General features: G+C 41.2%; 3 protein-coding genes across 5 annotated transcripts in view; 2 read left to right on the forward strand and 1 right to left on the reverse strand.

Annotated features, from left to right (window-relative positions):
* SAMD13 (sterile alpha motif domain containing 13) overlaps nucleotides 1–2848 on the forward strand; it is a 36883-nt gene extending 34035 nt beyond the window's left edge. Inside the window, exon 4 of the mRNA XM_086717417.1 lies at nucleotides 1706–2848. Within this exon, the coding sequence (XP_086573543.1) occupies nucleotides 1706–1849 (144 nt within the window). The 3' untranslated portion in view covers nucleotides 1850–2848. The remainder of the gene's footprint in view (nucleotides 1–1705) is intronic.
* LOC147578131 (dnaJ homolog subfamily B member 6-like) overlaps nucleotides 1–2848 on the forward strand; it is a 35334-nt gene extending 32486 nt beyond the window's left edge. Inside the window, exon 4 of the mRNA XM_086717416.1 lies at nucleotides 1706–2848. Within this exon, the coding sequence (XP_086573542.1) occupies nucleotides 1706–1733 (28 nt within the window). The 3' untranslated portion in view covers nucleotides 1734–2848. The remainder of the gene's footprint in view (nucleotides 1–1705) is intronic.
* Nucleotides 2849–12831: 9983 nt separating this feature from the next.
* The window catches only part of LOC112848422 (uricase), an 85889-nt gene continuing 78449 nt past the window's right edge, over nucleotides 12832–20271 (reverse strand). For all 3 annotated transcript variants that reach the window (XM_086717414.1, XM_086717415.1, XM_025912145.2), the window contains exons 5-8: nucleotides 20053–20239; nucleotides 18219–18342; nucleotides 15986–16069; nucleotides 12832–13799 (exon numbers count right to left, since the gene is read on the reverse strand). In XM_086717414.1, coding sequence (XP_086573540.1) covers nucleotides 13725–13799; nucleotides 15986–16069; nucleotides 18219–18342; nucleotides 20053–20239 — 470 coding nt within the window. In that variant the 3' untranslated portion in view covers nucleotides 12832–13724. The remainder of the gene's footprint in view (nucleotides 13800–15985; nucleotides 16070–18218; nucleotides 18343–20052; nucleotides 20240–20271) is intronic.

The raw sequence follows: 20271 nt of genomic DNA on the forward strand, positions 1-20271 counted from the left end.
GGCAGTCTTTGGGCTTGCTAGCTGCTTAAGGAGAAGAAAATACTTGAGGGTTAGCGTCCATTCCTATGTCCTCATCTAATTTTTCACTCTTGCCCTGTCAACTAACTGCTTTATGCACCATGTTTTTGACTAGTTGTCTCTCACAAATTAATGTGAGATCTTTTTTTTCTAGTAATCGGCAAAATAAAGGTTTTCAGAGTTCAAAAACACCACAGAGCGGTTATAAGTAATTCCTTGTCCTTCTGCTCTGGTTCATGGTAGGTGGTTGACAAATGACATGAGGACCATGGGTCTGTTGAGGAGTAATGACAAGCGATTGTATAACTTATAGCTCAGGAAGCATTTGCGAGAATAGTATCTCACGGAATCCTGTCAGAAACCCCAAATCCCCACGTTGCCAACCAAGGAGACAGAGGAGGAAGGGATTTACCGGTCACAAAGTGAGTGTTTCGTCAGCCCACTAGCCCAGTGCTGTTTCTCCACACACAGAGATGTACAAAGCACATGTTCTTCACAGTCTGGCAAAACACAAGGGAATTTGGAGTTCTAGGGATCAGTGTAGGAAGGAGTCACAGTTTTGTAGAGTTACAGTTATACACCATGTCCCCTTGTCTGTCCATCAGTGGGAGAAGTGGGTACAGACATGTCAGGGCTTACCTAACATGCACAGTTGGTCCATCTCTTGGGTCCAGGTCCCCTAAGAGCCAGCTCACTTGTCCCCACAATAAAAAGTAACAAAAATAAGGTGGCATTCAGCATCCTTCTCAGTGATCTCTTTCCAAAAGTTCCAAACCATTTTCTGTATTTGGGATCCTCATGTCTTTGATGGGAAACCTGTTTGTATTTCACCTCCAAGCTTTGTGGTCTCCAGGGCACTCTGGTTGGGTACCTAAAGGGTGTGGGAAGCGGACTCCGAGAGAACAGGGGCAGAGCCCTGTCCCTCACTACCTTATTTGGGATCTTGAGGATCCACTGAGAGGAAGTATGGTAGGACCTGCAACACGAGAGGTTGATTTTCGGGTTGAGGCAGGATTGTTCTTCTTTTAAAGGACAGGAAAGAAGTTCACCGAAAGTATATCATTTTTCCATTGTCCATTGTTGTGAGTAACAAGATTCCAGAAAACCTAGGACTCTATGGCCCCATTGGTTCATCTATACCACACATATTTACTTGCAAGTGTCAAGCGAAACAGAAAGGAGTTATGGAAAAAAACATTGGCTTTGGCTGTAGGCAGATGAGTTCAAATCCTGTTACCTTTGCCTAACTTCTTGATCTTCACACCTTGCTCCTTGTGTTTACCTGTAAAATTATGATAATCCCTGCCCGTCCTAATTTATAGTTGTTTTAGGAAATTAAGTACACAGAAATTCCGCATAAACTTTAATATATTTTATAAAAGGAAAGTGTCATTATCTCTTTCAGAAACAATATCTTTGATCCCTACCAAGTATACATACCAAGTCCGCCATCATTTTTTTAAGATGCAACTTTAGCAATGTGGTCTTGACAACCAGATCAGCTATGGATTGCATTTAATCCAAAAATAAAAGTGGAAGATGGAACATAAAAATAGAGGAGTCCATTTTTTCCATTTGGCATAAATAAAAAAGTAATGTTTTTAGCTTGGAGACAATCAATACGTCTTTTCTTTTGAACTTTGGATTTGGACTTACATGTTGCTTTCATCCTTTGCTTCCATTGTAGGAAATTGATGGAAAATCCCTGCTATTGATGACAAGAAATGACGTGTTGACAGGACTTCAGTTAAAACTGGGGCCTGCTCTGAAAATCTACGAGTATCATGTTAAACCTCTGCAGACAAAGCATTTAAAGAACCACTCTTCATAGTACAGTCAAGTTGGGGTCTTAGACCTCAAAAAATACATAATGACATAATTTAGTTTCATGTGATGAAACTTTGTAAACAGAATACATACATGTGTATATGTAAAGAATTTCAGTCAAATGAAACGTTATCCTATTGGATAGACTAGGCAATCCATCGGCTGACCTGAATTCAGCCAGGAGGAGCAAGGATAACTTATAGACAGGATGGTTTTCCTGGTGGATCTTGTCAAATTGAGTGATCTTTGACACGATTAGACACCCCTCCCCACCAAAGGGATTTTCTTCACAAACTGCTTTCCCAGAATCCTTGGAAAAGGATTGAATTGAATGATCTTTTGGTTACAGATGTAGGGAGATTAAAAACAAGAACACTTGGGGGAAGGGGAGAAAAGAAAGATTGCTGTCTCCCTTGAATTCCTCTGCTCCTTAGAGCTTGTGTTATTTGGATGGAATTGCCGACACCCTTTTTTATAGAGGGTCCTCCACTTGACCTTATTAAGGTTTCACTGGGATATACTGCGATGTTTGAGACGATCGTGCGTCATGGCCCCTACAGGAGCAGAACCTCTGAAAAAGAGAAACTCTGTTGTGTCTTCGGGATGTCCCTCCATCTTCAGCTTCTTTCATAGGGGGTAACGGTATTTTCTGCATAGATTTACTTTCAAATTGGCTCTTTGTTTCCGAAGAAGAAAACATTTTTTCACTTTATGGTTTGTATTTATACGAATTTGTTTCTGAAGGAATTTGCCAAGAGTTATAGTTCAAAAAGCCTTGTTACTAGTACAGAGTATTTTTATATATATTCCTTCATGATGGTGTAATATTTTTTTAATTGCTCTGATGCTCTGTTGGATTCTTGGTTTGAGTACTTGTTTTTAAGAACTTGAAAAAGTGGGCTTGCTACATCTCTGTTCAAAGAGACATTGGTTCAAATCTCTGTGTATCAATGCCTTGTTGAACTGGTGCTTTGTGGTCACAATAAAGCATTGCTTCGGTTTATTCCCAGTGTATGTTTGATCTTTTCTGTTTGGTTGCCTCTTCAGTTGGGATTAAGGATTAAGGTCATTCCTTAAAACCATGGAAAGAAAGTTAAGCCTAAAAAAAAAAAAAAAAGCAACTTTGGATATATAAAACATTTAGATTTGTTTGTGGGTTTACCTTCTTTATGAACTACATTGTCCAAATAGGCCTTGTTCCTTCTCTCACCCCCATCCAACAACCAATTTTAGGTGTCATTTTAGCCAAAGTTGTTTTTTTTTTTTCTGTAGGCCACTGAGGGTCATGATTTTCTGGCAATTTGGATGAAAGCCATGTACTTTCCCTCCAGACCAAAGCTCATATTCCCACATATAAAACTTTGCAGAGTTGATGGACTCCCTGAAGTTCTGTCTTCCCCCTCCTCAAGTTGAGGGCCACTATTTTAGATAGTGTTATAATTCAGTCCCCTGCAAAGATCATTTCTGTAAAGACCAGAAAGTCTGAAGATGAGAGTGAAAAAAAAACAAAAACAAAAACACTGGAAGTGGTATAATGGGTGGGGTTCAAAATGCCTTCCAAATTAATTGTTATGGAGTTTATGGAGTGTCTGAAATTTAAATTATGCTTTGTTTTGCATAAGTGGGAGAAGGGGCTGCAAAAGAGACATTTCCCATCCCCACATTCTCACAGTCTACAAAGCATGTAAAACTAAAAGGCAGAACTTAGTTAAGTATTATGAGGAGTGGTAGTGATAAAAAGTGAGAGGTGCACCTGCTGGAGACCCAGGTGGGAAGGAAGGAACATGGGATCCAATAGATAGAAGATGGGATGAAGAACTGAATTAACCTCCCTGCAGGAGTTTCCCACAAGTGAAATAGTAATGACATTTGAACCCTCTCTGCCTCAAAGGGATAGCATGCAAATGTCCCAGCCATGCTTCTGTGTATCCACCTGATACCTTATGTATGCGTCTAGAAAAGATTTGGCTGTGAGTAATAAAACGAAAACTGTCTCATATCGGACAAAGGGCTAGTATCCAAAATCTATAAAGAGCTCACCGAACTCCACACCCGAAAAACAAATAATCTACTGAAGAAATGGGCAGAAGACATCAACAGACAATTTAATAAAGAAGACATCCAGATGGCCAACAGGCACATGAAAAGATGCTCAATGTCGCTTCTCATCAGGGAAATACAAATCAAAACCACATTCAGATACCACCTCACGCCAGTCAGAGTGGCCAAAATGAACAAATCAGGAGACTATAGATGCTGGAGAGGATGTGGAGAAACGGGAACCCTCTTGCACTGTTGGTGGGAATGCAAACTGGTGCAGCTGCTCTGGAAAACAGTGTGGAGGTTCCTCAAAAAATTAAAAATAGATCTACCCTATGACCCAGCAATAGCACTGCTAGGAATTTACCCAAGGGATACAGGAGTGCTGATGCATAGGGGCACTTGTACCCCAATGTTTATAGCAGCACTTTCAATAGTCAAATTATGGAAAGAGCCTAAATTGTCCATCAACTGATGAATGGATAAAGAAATTGTGGTTTATATACACAATGGAATACTACATGGCAATGAGAAAGAATGAAATTTGGCCTTTTGTAGGGACGTGGATGGAACTGGAGAGTGTTATGCTAAGTGAAATAAGTCATACAGGGAAAGACAGATACCATATGTTTTCACTCTTATGTGGATCCTGAGCAACTTAACAGAAGACCATGGGGGAGGGGAAGGAAAAAAAAAAGAGGTTAGAGAAGGAGGAAGCCAAAACATAAGAGACTCTTAAAAACTGAGAACAAACTGAGGGTTGATGGGGGGTGGGAGGGAGGGAAGGGTGGATGATGGGTATTGAGGAGGGTACCTGTTGGGATGAGCACTGGGTGTTGTATGGAAACCAATTTGACAATAAATTTCATATTTAAATAAATAAATAAATAAAATTATACCAATGGGGGGAAAAAAACTGTCTCCCCACTCTCACCCCCACATTGCCAGGTAATGTAAACAAGACAGAAGGTTGTGTCTTCTCTTCATTTAAATGTACAGCCAGGGGGACCAGAGATGATACAGCCCTCTATGATGTCAGACATTCTTCCTACCTTTTTGTTCCATCATGCATGCTGTTTATTCCCAGTATCCTTTCATGGCCCAAGATGGCTGCTTCAGCTCCCCCCATCACCATTTGACTTCCAACCAGCAGGAAGAAGAAAAGGGAAAGGAAGACACCTTCTCCCTTTAAGGAACTTCCAAGAAATTGTACATATTACTTCCTCTTCCATCTTGCTGTCCAAAATTCAGTCACAGTGTCATACCTAAGCTGGAAGAGAGGCTTGAGATACTCGTAGAGCCCATGGGCCCAACTAAAACTCAAAAGTGCCATTATCCTACCACTATGGGAAAAGGAATATTAAAGGACAATGTCCTATCACCACTGTCAGCTGGCAGTTGAATACTTTGAGCAAATGAAAGTACGTCTTTAGTTGTATTTTTCTCTAGATTTGAACTTGGGATTACACTCCATGCAGTCTTTGGATGCTTTTATCACAGTCGCCTTGTTCACTAACCCCAACCTAACTCAACTAAGCTTTCGACCCGGACTGCTCTATAAATGCTTGTCATGAAGAGAAAAAAAAAAAAAAAAAAAGGGAAAGGAAAATATCTCAATTGAAAAGCAAACTGAAAAGAATCAATTCATTTCTTAGCCCTCTGTTGACAGCTTTCAGGCAAAATTAGGAAATTAGTCTGCCTCTCTTACACCCAGAATAAAGGCCTAGAACGGGCTGGCCTAAGTGCCTTGGCAATAACTGAGGGTGCTTTCTCCCCACCCCTCAATTCGCGGAAAGGAAGTGTTATCAAAACAAGGCCATAGGGAGAGGCTGGAAGTACTTGAAATTCAGCAGGTAGGCAGCCTTTGTCTCCAAACAGCTGTAAAACCAGAAATGGCTGATTCCTTTCCGATCACACCAGATTTCTGTTAATGTGATCCAGGTCTGCAGCTAGGAGCAAACACACACACACACACACACACACACACACACACACACACGGGGAAGCACTTCATGAGCGTAAATGGGAATGAGAGTGCCTTGATGCCAATATGTTTTATGTGAGAATTGTTTGATGTTGAATTTGATTATTCTCAACCAGAGGGGCAGACAGGATATCAGAATCATGAAGGATTTAAAAAAAAAAAAAATAATTGCCACTCCACCTCTCCTCCCCACCCCGCATTTGAGCCTCGGGTTCAGACTCTACAAAGGACGTATAATGAATTGATTTAAAGGCAAGGTCACAAACTGGTCTCTTTTCAGTGGAATCTAAGCTGACATGTTGTCCTTTGGCTAGTGCAGTATGTTTGTGTTCTTACAACTACATCTGCAGTCTTCTAGGTGAGCCTGAAAACTCCAATTTATTACAATCTTTTTAATTCCCTAATACCTTGCAGCCAACAACTGCACACTTTTACATTGTCATTACAAGGTGTATGAAATTTAGACCCCTGATGTAAAGCAAAGAACACACAGAGAGGAGCTTCAGAGTAAATTAATTCAGGAACTAGAGCTTATAAGTAGATTTGGTTGAAAAGAAAACAAGGTGGCACACACTGAGCTGGAATGTGCAGCAGCTTTGAGCGTCATTTTTGATACTTAATGGACATGGTGACTATTGAATAATCTTCATATTCAGAGACCAGTTGGTGGCAGTCTCCTCGTTCTATCCTCAGTAAGTGCCCTATGAGAACATGGATTTTGTCTCTCTAAGCTTAGCATACACGGTCAGGGGTACATGCTGTCCTTGTGTTGCATTAGAGAAATAGATCTTTGGAGGAATTTAATTTGGAAAAGTCTAATGACCCTCAGTTGCCCAACCACTTCTATATTTGGAAGCCAAATGCAAAGAGTACTTACTGGTGGTGATCCATCTGCCTTTGACGGTCATTGCAAATGGGATCTGCAGGGGTCAGGCCTGGGCACAGAGCCATTAAGTGTTTTTTGTAATGATTTGGAAGATGAAGTTAAATGTTCAAAGAGCTGACTGCTGTAGGACAGATATGCTTCTTATGAGAAAACTTGTTAATTCTGCTTCTAAACCAGGAACAGAAGCCACAGGAAGGAAAGAGAGAGCAATGGGTACAGTAATGAGCAGCTCGTTAGCTTCATGCTGTAGCTCCATAGGCAATTAAGTGGTTTGGGTACCCTTGCTGGCCAGTGGTGGCCGTTCTACATAGAGAGAAAGAGAGTAAAACGATCACATCTCATTCTTTGGTGACTGTGGCCGTGTTATATCTTTTCGAACCTCAAGAAAAGAGTGTCACCTTGCCTAGCCCTGGGGCAGAATAATGCAGGACCCTGTGAATAAAAGCAAGAGAAGTCTTTGGCTACCCACAAGAACATAGCTAGGTTGATGTCTCTTTACCGCAGTTGTGCAGGGTTTTCCTGTCCACCATTATCTTCAGGGAGAAATTCGGAAAGCTGGAGATGCCAGGCAATCTCCAAATGGAAAATGTGCCGGACTTCCACAGAAGAGGTGCCTGGGCAGAGCTACTACCTTTATCATAGCAGAGGTGGGAAAGAGGTCAGTGAATTAAGGTGTAAATAATACTGAATGCCTTTGGTAGCTGTGGAGCAGGCCATGGCCTGGGGAAGCCAGACCTATAAACAACAAAATAAGGGAACGTATGCCACAAGATAGAATATGCTATCGTCTAAGCATCTGAGATCACAGAGCTTAGAGGCCTTAAGTTTCCAGAAGAGTCAGGTAAAGCAGCAAGGACAGACCTTCCACAAGATTCTCCAGCTCTGTCATCTGTGGGGCAGAGACATCTACGGCAACGTTGCAAGTCAGACGTCTTCTTTCTAAATTAAAGACAGCAGACTCATTTGGTAAATTGTGCTTCATTTCCTTTTTCAGTGGGTCACACTCTTACTTTTCTGTGCCAGGAAATACACATCTTGAAAATAAGACTATAAAACTCACAATTACAAACATTTTGAAGGACGCTCAGGAAAACTCTTCAAGCAACCAGCAGTTCCTGTTTTTAAGACTTTGTGTTTGGCACTACGTGTTAACTACACTGGAATTAAAATATAAATAAGTAAATAAATAAATAAAGAGGCAAACAGACAAATAAATTCGTGTTTGGGACTGTGTTCCTCTCCTGTGCCGCAACCCAATGACACGGGTTGATCTACACCATGCCGCAGTGGGTGGGAGGACTGAGGCTGCTCCTATAGACCTGAGCTTGAGGCCAGCCCCACCATTTACTTGAAAGGGGAACTTGGGCAGTTATACGGCTCCCCTCAGCCTCAGGTACTTCACCTGTTCTCTACTGCAGCTACAGACACAGAGCAAAGCAACACTAGGTCAGCGCTGTCCAATAAATATATAATGTGAGCCACATGTGTGACTTAAAATTTTCTAGCGGTCACATTTTTTTATGAAATTTTCTAGTGGTCACACAAGGGAGCAGGAAAATCATCTAACATATCCAAAATATTACCGTTTCCATGCACAATACCAAAATTATTGACATACTTTACAATCTTTTAAAAATACATTTATGGGGCGCCTCAGTGGCTCAGTTGGTTAAGCGTCTGACTCTTGGTTTCGGCCCAGGTCCTGATCTCAAGGTTCATAAGTCGGAGCCCCACGTCCGGCTCCGCGCTGACAGTGCGGAGCCTGCTTGGGATTCTTTCTCTCTCTCTCTCTCTCTCTGCTGTTCCCTCACTCTCTCTCTCTCTCTCAAAATAAATAAATAAACTTAAAAAAAAAAGGAATGCCCTTTCAAGTGGATGCATAACTTAAAAAAAATAAAAATAAAGAACAAAATAATAAAACACATCTTCAAAAGCCACTGCACATTTCATACTTACAGCATGTCGCCATTGGGACAGAACAGCTCACGTATACCATTTAGGGCTGGTTTCGGTTGAAAATCTAAATAACAATGACTTAGACAAATAAGATTTCCCTACTGTATATATGAGGTCTGAAGGTAAGCAGAGCAGGGTCAGGACAGCCACCCCACAGTCATTGGGTCTCAGTCTTCTCCTAGTGTGTTCCTCCACCATCTTCAATACATAGCTTCCTATGTGGTCCAAGATGGCTGCTTAAGCATCGTTTATCACAACTGTATTCCAGCCAAGAAGGAAAGAAGGGTACCTGTTTTGAGAAGTTGCATCCAGCACTAATACTCATATCTCTGTAACAAGAACTTCAATCATTTGGCCATACTTAGCCATAGGGGAGATTGGGAACTGTAGTGTTTATTTCAGATAGCCAAGTATTCAGCTACACAAAGACAGGAGGATGGATGCTGTGGGGAAAGTAGCAACCCTTCCATAATACCAGTCTCATAAGACTGATGGAGAATTGAATAAGAGTACATAGTACAGATATTAGTATAACAGGAAAAGTACATTAAAGTATGATTTTATTACTATGCTCTCACTCCATATCAAGCCCAGAAGAGTCACAGAATTAACAAACATATGCTCAGTCCAAATACTGTTCATTTGATACATTCTAATGCTGCTAAAAGATAAAACAATTACTTTCTTAGGTCCTCAGATTTGGGGTGGTTTTAGATACTTTATCTTCATAAGGGCACATAAAAGGAAAAAAAAAACTTGCATTATTTAAGCTCCATGAAAAATTGTTATGCTGAGTTAAGGGAAATGTGCTGAGCAAAATGCATATAAGTTTTTATTGGTCCCCAAAGACCTAAGTTAGTTGAGGCATTTGGTGAATTCTAAATACATCTCATCCCTAATTCGAAATGAACATTCAATGACATTCAAAATGGTTTCGTGAGACTAATGAAAGGGAGCCCTCTGATTAAAATCTGTGATTTTAATGAAGACGTGTGTGGGTCAAAAACAAACATCAACAAAATTTTAAAGATAAAATTTTAAAAATCTAAGTAGATCTGCATTCATTAATTTGAGCCAATTAGGTTGACATCAGTCTGTTTAATTATCTATTCAGGCAGATTTCCTAATTAATTTTTAATGCTAAGGTGACTTCTCCTAGCTACCCTAATGTCTGTAGGTTATTCATCAACCTTCTGTATGGTGTGCACGCAGAATGCGGAGTAAGTTAACATTAGCCTAATTTACACAGAGTTAAAAAGGAAAACTTTGAAGCTATGGATCCACATTGGAGGAGGAAAGGGACCCTGGACTACGGGTTAGCAGACCTGGGTTCTGATCTGTTGCTGACTTTTCTGTAAAACCCTGTAACAGTCTCTTAACTTCTGTTGGTTCAATTGCCTCCTATGTAAAATAAACAAATCCAACCGGAAGTTTATTCAGCATTCAATTTCTATGATTTTCTAAGAATCAAATAATTTGAGTTACATGTGTCACCGCTCCCTCCACCATTCAAGTAAAACCCACAACACTGTCATGTCCTACAATGTCTTTTCCCCTATATATCTGGGGTCCTTCTCTTTTATCCTAAACACACTGTTTTCCCTTTCTCATACAAGGGAATCAGTGTACCTTCCTTCCAAGTTTATTTGAATATATTCCTTATGTGTAAATTTCCAATGGAATCTTTTACACTTTAAGGATTGAGTGTAGATGACCTCCTTGGCAGATATTGAGGTCCTTGTAGAGGCATGAATGAGCCCTTTGCTGGGAAGAAGGTCCATAGCCATTCTTTCTCAATGGGATATCCATAGAATCTAAAAACCTTAAGAATTCCTGAAAAAGAGCCCAGGCAAATGGAAGAACAAAAGGCAGCTGCACTCTGACAGAAATGGGAACAAAGACTATGAAAAATTCAAAGAGAATAAGTTTCCATTATTTGGAAGCAGGAAGAACCCAGTGAGTTAGAAGGCTTGAAATCCATGACTTTAGAAAGAAGCTTTGGTTTCCTCCAAAATGCAGCTAAGGAAGCAGAAGTTAAACAAACGTTTTGCAAAGGAGACTCCAAAAGGCAAAGTCCATCCAGTCCCTAGTCTGGAGGGAAAAAAAAAAATCAATGCTCTTTCTGAACAGAGGCCTAGGAGGTTAGAAAGAAGTTCAGATTTCTGTAGTTAAATCTTTGCACGTGGTTGAAAAAGCTAAATTCTGTTTCAATAACAAACAAGTAAAAACACTGTTTCCAAAGAGTGATTTCTATTGTATTGAGAACAAAGGGAGAAAAAGCAGGTTACTAAAGGGGAAGAAAGGTGTGAACTTAAGTCTGACTAAAAAGGAAAAGGAATGGAATGCATTTTCTGAGGCTGTTTCAATGAAAGTTCTGAGATGAAATTTAGAGGATTTCGACTAAGTCTTAGAATTTTGGCTGCTGAAACCACAAGCCCCAGATGACAGCTGCTCTGTTGGGTGCCAGGCAAACTGCCTCCAGGCAGCAAATGGGCTGGAGTCACCTGCTTTATTCCCCCAGGAAAGTACTTGAGATGGGGCGGGGGTAAGGATGGGGGGAAGGGAAGAGAAAGCACTGTAGAGCAAGTGGGTTCCCAGAAAAACTGGAACAGAGAGCCTGTAGCCTTCTATAACAAAATTACAAAATGTTTTGATACAAATTACCTGGCCGGTGTTTGTAGTTCAGGCTGGCCTGCACATCTGCCAGCACTGACAAAACCGGGTGAAACCCAAAGCCTGTTTTTCAGCATAATTTACAATTTTAAGCACAAGAAAACATTCTTCACAAAATAGGATTCTGGCCCTTGAAAATTTCAGACTCCAGGCTCTCCTGCCTGGGAAATAACACCTGGGATACAACATCCAATAGCTCATTTGCAATCGACTACAATAAATGTTTTAAGACTCAGGAGAAGCACAATGCATGTATGTTCAAAACGGGGCACAATGTCTAACGATTCTGCTCTAACATCAATTTTTTCTCTGAAGCAAATACAGTGTTTCTAAAACTTTCCTGACCAAGGTAATAGCTAGTAAGGAGGGCCTACGTTTTTTGTTGTTTGTTTGTTATTAGAAAAAATCATGTTAAATTCTAAATTCCTCTTTAAACAGGATTATCAAATCAGCAGAGGAATAAAATGTACTAAGCAATTTGGCCACCCAAGTGACATGATATAGAAGCCCATTTTGTAACATGAGTATTCAGTGTGGCACAAAACTTTCCTTATCATATTATTTCATCCTGCTTATCTCGTGTTCTTTCCCAGCAGGCACTAGCTTGTGTGGGGTTTCCAGCATTTTCTAGGGCTTGCTGCTCTCCGGCCTCCCATCTCTCACCTCACTCATAAAGTCCAAAGAAGATTTTCTACTTGGGTCTAATACACGAAAAGAAGGCAAGATATTTCATTTAACAAACACATACAGAAATTTCTTTTTTTTTAAAAAAATATTTATTTATTTTGAGAGAGAGAGAGAGAGTGCATAGGAGGGGCAAAGAGAAAGGGAGAGAATCCCAAGCAGGCTCCATGCTCTCAGCACAGAGCCATCTCACAAACCGTGAGATCATGACCTGAGCTGACTTTCAACCAACTGAACCACCCAGGTGCCCCGTACAGAATTTTCTGTGTGTCAGCCATAAACATTATCACAGCACTTTACAAACATTAACCCATTTGATGCTTGAAATACCTCTGAGTTAGATTCTATTTCACCTCTATTTTACAGATGAGGATACTTATCATATAGCTAGAAAGAAGTAGATCCAGGATTTAAGTGAGTTTGTGAAATTAAACACTATCCCATGCTAGCTTATGTAGTATTACAAAGGGGAATGAAGCAGAATTATCAAATAATACTAAGTACTTATATGTAAGCATTTATTAAAAATGGAGATTTAAAAAAGTTAATAAATGTAGATTTTTTAAATGGAAGAAGGTTCCATGTTCATGTGGACAGGTTTTCATCATGGGTTTCTAAAATTACAGTTTAATTATAGTTTATGAAGCTCTATGGTATATGATATATACCATATATGTATATTATCTATAGTATATATATATATAACATATATATATAGTGTTACTCAACTGATATAAAGATAATCACCAGTCAAGTCTGTATATATCTTTAAATCATCAATTATATTTATTTCTCTGATTATAAAAGTAATAAATGTTCAGATATGGAAGATTCAGAAAAGCACATGGCAAAAAATAAAAATCACTCCTAATCCCACAATCTAGAAATCATCATCACTGATATTTGTATGGAGTGTCGTCTTCTTTCTATATGTATATTCATTGATTGGTATATTGACTCAGCACTTATTAGATGGGTTCTTTGTGCCAAAGTGAGACCTTATTCAAAGAAAAATAAGTCATACTTTTTTTCAGTGTGTACTATATATTCTCTAAGAGTTGTAAAAGTCATAAAACCAATACATTAAGATTATAAAAGTATTTTTAGAGTATAAATAAATTCCCAGTGATACATATGCTAGAGCATTCTTAGAAATCCAAATATTCAGTCTAATGGAAGTCACAATGGTGAAAGTTTTCAAAAGATGATTTTGTTGTTATATTTTCTGCATTGCCCAAAAGCAGTTTTTGCATCAGTAGGATGAAAACAGTGCTTACTTTTGAACTTGTGCGCAAAGTAATTGATATGACACATCCATTAATTCATGATTATTTTCTTAGTGAATTGGTTCTAAAGCTTCTCAAAGATAGGAAGGCACAAGACAACTAAAAAGAAATCTTGATTTATGACTGTTCTGATACCGTGTAGCATTTGTAAAGTAAACTGCATCCATAAAGCATGTTATAATTACTAATCACAAAACACCTTGCTGAGCTAGGAGCAGAAGAATTCTTTCATACAGGAGGAAAATTAACACTATAAATCAACATACTAGTTTGAAAATTTGCATGGTTACATGCTATGATTTCCAGCATCACAAGAGGCTGAAGGAAATCCTCAATTGAGAGTAGGCTCCTGGCGATGGTAGCTACTTTGTCACAGCTTCGAAGTCAGCTTCCTCTTGACGGTTCCAGTAATTCTGCCATAGGGATTGTCTGATGGTAGCAAGACCTGTAGAAAAGCCACATGGCAACTTCAGAAGCATTAAAATAGACCCCTTCTGTTTTCTATGAATCAATATTAAATCAAAACCAAAACAACAACTCACTAAATAGGAAAACATATATGCACTAAAGTCAAGTTATTTGAAGCAGGGCAGTGCTTTATTTTTCTGGCAATAGTGGAGGGATGAGTTGATTGTCCAGAAAATTTAAGAGTGTTTGAAAGATTTTAATCACTGGGATATAAATGTTTCTCAAATGCATTGTTTGTTTCTTTCTTTCTCTCCTCCTATCTCTGCTTTTTAAACAGAATGTGGTGAACATAATTTGGCGTTTGCTTGAGAATTCACTTTGAACACCTATCAATGTCCAATGCGATCATACCACGCCTTCAGGAACATCTGGGGTCCTCAGGGCTGTTAGCCCAATACTAAGTGGTTTCAGACAGCTGTAAATTTAGAGATGTTCTGTCTTCCCACCCTGTCATTTGTCACTTCTCTGCTGTTGTCAGTGCGTCCTGACTCCCTGCTTCTCATGTGTTGCCCTCACTCTGTACACGCCTGCTGGCTGAGGGCCTGAGAGCAGCTCCCACCCCCCAACCCCAAAGCACAGACACAGAGTCAGGACAACTTGTGTGGCTTCTCAGGTGCCTTCACGCGGACCCCTGGCCCCAAGGATCTGGGCCTTCCCGTCTCGGGGCCCCCACGCAGGCTTCGGGTGGGAGCTGAGGAAGCTGCAAGTCTGACTTCTTGGATATAGGGACACACCTGGCAAGCCCTGCGACACGTCTTTGAGCTGGGATCAGTGCAGGTCACAGGTGTTTGGGGGCCCTGAGGAGACCTCATTTCTTTGCTGGTTCCTCAGCTGAGCACTGCTCCAGTCATGAGCTTGACCCTTTTCTGTTTGGGGCCCATTTGTTTTACCTTTGGTCGACATGGCCAAGATTACTTTCAGGTCCCTCTCTTGCCCTTTAGAAGGTAATGATTTTAAAGGGCTTTAATTCTAATTAATGGTATTCTGGTAATCGACATCCTTTCCTTCCAGTGACATAAACGATGCTGCCTCCCTGTTCAGTTGAATGAACAGCACCTGGGATCAATGTTGCTCTCGTCTGTGATTCACAGTTCTCTAGAAGCTATCCCAGGCGCCTAAGCCTTTGTTTCCCAGTGCTGTTCCCCAGCCTCCACCTACAGCTGTGGTAGCACAGCCCGATGGAGCCCATTAACATAATTTGCAGGACAGAAACAGGAATAGAGAAATCCTACCATTCTGAAAATGGCTCAAGAGGGGAAGGACAGTTCCAATCTCCCAGGACACACTACTTCAGGCTGTCTAGTCAGACACACTTGGTTTAACCTTCTGCCATGGCTTAAAACAAGTCAGGGTGTTTTTCCAAAACAAGGTTTCCTTCCAAAAAGTGCATTTCCTCGTCTGTCTTTCTTTCTTTCTCTCCTTCCTTCCTTCCCTCCCTCTTTCTTTCTTTCTTTCTTTCTTTCTTTCTTTCTTTCTTTCTTTCTTTCTTTCTTTCTTCCTTTCTTTCTGTTTATTTATTTTTGAAAGAGAGAGCATGCGAGTGAGGTAGGGGCAGAGAAGGAATCCCAAGCAAGCTCCATGCCATCAGTGCAGAGCTTCACAAACCATGAGACCTGAGACAAAATCAAGGGTCAGATGTGTAACGACTGAGCCACCCAGGCACCCCCTCATCTTGCTTTCTATAATTACAGTTGGAAACAGTCTTTCTTTCTTTCTGTTTACATTTTCTGTTTATATGCTACTTAAATTGACTACTTAGTCAAAAGTTAAAGATGATGAAAGAAAAGGGAAATAGAATCTTTTTTTTTCTCTTTATTGCCTCATGATGGAAGAATAACAAAGCTGTGACCCTGTGTGGCACTTTTCGAAGTACATCTCCGAGCTGTCTCCTCTGGCACACTCTGTTCTTTCTTTGTCTTTTAATCTCTCTAGCTTCCAACCCTCCTCCATAATCATTCATCCACCTCTAAAGCATTCCAGCCCCAGGTTTTGAAAGGCCCCGAATCTAAGAGGACTCTAATCAGTGGCAACTATAAATATTCCAAAAGCAACAGCTGTTAAGAGTTTTGGTTGGTGATATTATCATCCCAATTTTAAAAAGACAGGTAAGGGTGCAGGGGTAGGAGGGTAGGCGTTCTTTAAATATTTTTAAAGTTCTCTTACCTCTTCTTTGTTGATCAATCCCATTTTGGACATGTCAATATTAAAGTAGTGAATGTTTGGCAGGCTGATTTCCATATCTTCTATCTGGAATCCAAAGTAATATGGATCACATTGGGCAACTGTGAATCTATCTCTCTGTCACTCCTCCCCAGTAACCCAACTGCCTGTGAGTCCCTTACTCAAGTTCCACCTCCGTCTCTGAGACACTTTCTGATGTTCCTCTACTGCGTGACACAATTGTCTCCTGCTAGTCCCATTATTAGATGGTGGACGCATTCTTCCCCCCTCCAAGTACAAAATCGGTTTTCAGAAAAGTAAGCGTTCCTTGGGTCAGAAAACAGTGAGAACTTCAGTATATTAACTGGCCTCCTGGTGGTGGCCAGTCAACCTCCTAAATTCTTCCTCAGTCTGTTTCCTCCTCTCTAGCCTATCCTGAACATTTACAGACCCTGGGGTAAAAGTACAATTGGAGGCCCACATGCCAGATGTTTAAAGTTATGAATCAGGCAAGCAACATTTTGGTTTTTTTGCAGGGAGGGGGCAGAGGGAGAGGGAGAGGATCCCAAGCGGGCTCTGCACTGTTCGTGCAGAGCTCTATGTGGGGCTCAAACTCATGAACCATGAGATCATGACCTAAGCCACAACCAGGAGTCTGGCCTTTAACCAACTGAGCCACCCAAACGCCCCCAAGCAAGAAATTTTTAAGTGAAATATGTTCTATCCTTCTTACTTGACAAATATACCTTCATAACAGCCTGGAAAGCCAGAACCTAATTGAAATTTCTCTGACTGCTTGCAATGTAGGATGTTGTAGTGTGGGAAGAGCCAGACCCCAGCCCCTGGCCCATCCCTTCCTCTCTCTTGGCCTCATGTGGACATGCTAGCTTGAGTGTTTGTAAGCAGTTTCCACCCCCTTGCCCACTCGCAGGCCCAAGGGTATACACACTGATGGCATGATCTGCCTCCGGAGGGTGGATCTGGGGAAGAGGATTGCACAGGTTCTAAAAGTGGTCTCAGGGTTCTTTGGGCAGTTAATTCTGGGGTGCAGGTATCCAGAGAAACTGTAAAGGGATGTGTGCCCCTGTGAAGGATTTGTTGCCTTGGCCCCACTGACTCTTCATCCAGTGGAGAAAGGATAGCCAGAAAACATCCTGGAAAGTTCCACGTCATGGCAGGATCCCTCTTGCCCATGTCTGAGACTGATACTCTTTTTCTCCACCCATCATGGCTTTACTTACTTCAGACCCTCTTTGCCAGATTTCTGCCTCCCAATAGCCTCCCTGCAGGTCTCCTCATCTGTGGTCTGCTGTCCTTTTAATTTACCACCCTTCTTTTAAAGTGATCTTTCTAGAGTGCAAATTCAGTAGTGCTACACCTTGGTTAAACCCCTCCGTGGCTCCTAAGAGCTTTGAAAATAAAATACAGACTATAAACAAACTCACAAAGATCCTCCTGGTCTGATTTCTGCCTCATCCTTAGGCACATGGAAAGATGTTCATTCCTGGCACTTCACATATGCCAAAACCTCAACAGCAAATGATTATTCCATGCTGCTCCTGTCTTATACCTACCATGCTCCCTCACCCTTGAGTGTGAACTCAGATAACCAACCCCTACTTGACCCTTAAGACTCAACTCAAACACCTCTCCCTCCATAAAGCCTGGCTGGCCCAATCTTCCATACCTGAGTTAGGTGCCTTTCTCTGTATTTCTATAATGCTTTATGCTTTACTGGATCGTTAGTTTACTTATTGTCTTCTTTTACCAAATGATGAACCCTTTAAGGGTAGGCACACTAATTTATCTTTGTATTCTTCATGTGCTGACAGAGATATAATAACTACTCAATAACATCAGATGGATGGATGAATGGAATCTGTCTGCATCTATCCTTCATTCTCCGGCTATCCTGAAACATAGACTCTTGGCCGAATTATCCCTCCTTCAAGGCATTAGAGTCCTGATATGAGGCTTAAATTGTGGCAGGTTGTAAGGACCCAAAGAATTTTCGACTAACTAAAGAACTACAGCAATGGCCCATGTTTTCAGGTTGGACAGATTTTTCCATTTTTTGCTCTCTTCTCACTTGCTATAACAAGCTTTTGAACAACAACAGATGTCATTTTTCATGTGTCTTCCACTGTCTTATTTTAACTCTCAACTCTTCTGTCAGAGCTGACAGGAGACACAACAAGTTCTCTCAGTCTTCAGAATGGCAAGTGACAAAACATACCTCAGGAACCCGGCTCAAAGAGTGCACCTGGATGTCATAGAGGGTCTTCTGGACAGAGGGCGAGTACTCGCCTTTGTCATAGGGTCCAGCAAATTTCTCCAGGACAATATCCCGAACAGTATCCCTAAAACACAGAAAAAACAACTAAGGACTCATAGGGTGGCCTTTTAGGAGTGCATTATAAAGCTAAGAAGCGGTGACCTTCTCTCCCTGCAGTAAACAATTTTATTGCTGGTTTTGGAAGAGATTAATATCGGAGCACCTGGGTGGCTCAGTCAGTTAAGCGGCCGACTTCGGCTCGGGTCATGATCTCGCGGTCCGTGAGTTCGAGCCCCGCGTCGGGCTCTGTGCTGACAGCTCAGAGCCTGGAGCCTGTTTCAGATTCTGTGTCTCCCTCTCTCTCTGACCCTCCCCCGTTCATGCTCTGTCTCTCTCTGTCTCAAAAATAAATAAACGTTAAAAATTTTTTTTAAAAAAAGAAGAGATTAATATCTGGTAATGCCCCCTAAAAAACACCTCACTTCCCCTTTTTTTTACCCACACATGTGCGCGCGTGCACACACACACACACACACACACACACACACCCTATTCAACAAAGGTATTGAGTGTCACTAGGCTATCTTCATCATCTGGAACTAGGGCCCACTGGGCATTCCAGGGTAAATCTCCATCACATTTGATGAACTTATGAAGAGGACCTCCAAGTACTCCAACCCTCTTACTGCTCAGACTGGCCAGTTCCTTGAATTATTATGTTTTTAGGGGTTTTGTTCTGTGCCAGGCTCTGTGCTTTGGGTTTTATATGATTGCTTCATTGAATTCTCTCAATATCCTGAGGCAGGTGCTATTATTATCCCCAGTTTAGACGTGAGGAATCTTGAAAGTTATATGATCCACACTAAGTTCCTTTCCTGAGTGGGTGGCCCAACTAAGACCCTGACTCTGCCATGTTCAATTTTGTGCTCTAACAGAAATACATCAGCCTGCTGCCAATGGGGAACACGCGGGAAAAAGAAGATTGAGGTGAAGTTCTCTGTAAGTATTTTCAGACACATCACATAATAAAAGGAGTAGAGCAGAACTATACCACTGGGAAGAAGCTACCAGGGGGCAGATACTAGCTCATCAGAAAGTAGCAGTTTCTAGCAATGAGAACTTCAGCAGAGGAATGAGATGCCTGGTCAAAAAGCAAACTCAGAGTCCAGAGGCCTAATTCCTGCTTGCCAAGGATATTATAATGATAGGCGTACCTTTATGTTGTTAACACATTTATCATTTATAAACTGCTTTTGTAAACATCATCTCATTTCGAGTTTAGCCTAGAGTGACCAACTGTCCCAGTTTGCCTACGAATCAAAGGGTTTTCCAGGGCGTGGGACTTTTCAGTGTTAAAATCAGAAAAGCCCTTGAAAAATTGGATGCGTTGGTCACCCTCATTTAGCCCTCTCTGTATCTACCGTGAGGTAGTAAAGCCGAATATCATTATCCTCACCTGATATGGTGGTTCTTAAAGTGTGGTTCCTGGTCCAGCAGCAGCAGCAGCAGCTGGGAGTTTATTAGAGGTGCAAGTTCTCAGGCCCCACCCCAGGCCTACAGAATCAGAACCTCTGGAGTTATGTCCAGTAATCTGCCTTCTACTAAGCCCCCCAGGGAATTCCGACACACAGTAAATGTTTGAGAAATACTGATATAATCGATGAAAAACCAAAAGGTCAGGGAATTTAGGTGGTCCATTCAAGGTCATTTTAGCTAATAGCAGCTAAGATTTCCACGTAGGTTTAGTAACGGGAAGAGAGCATAGCCAGCGCCAGGCCTTAGCACACACTCCTACCAGGTAGTATCAAAGTCCACGTCTCTGTACTGATGATAGCGCCACTTGCAGTACACTTGGGTGGCAAAACACCTGTCCTTCACCTCGGGGAGGGTGGTGAACTGGTCCTTGATGAATCCTTCAAATCCAGATTGGGTCGTTTTCAAGACCTTGAGGTCTTTGATTCCAGAATGAATGACTGGAGGTCCTGTTTCAAGTAAAAAGGTAAGAGGCTCTGAG

This window comes from Puma concolor, chromosome C1 (genome assembly GCF_028749965.1).
Source record: "Puma concolor isolate L17-30 chromosome C1, mPumCon1.1.hap2, whole genome shotgun sequence".
NCBI classification, from domain to species: Eukaryota; Metazoa; Chordata; class Mammalia; order Carnivora; family Felidae; genus Puma; species Puma concolor.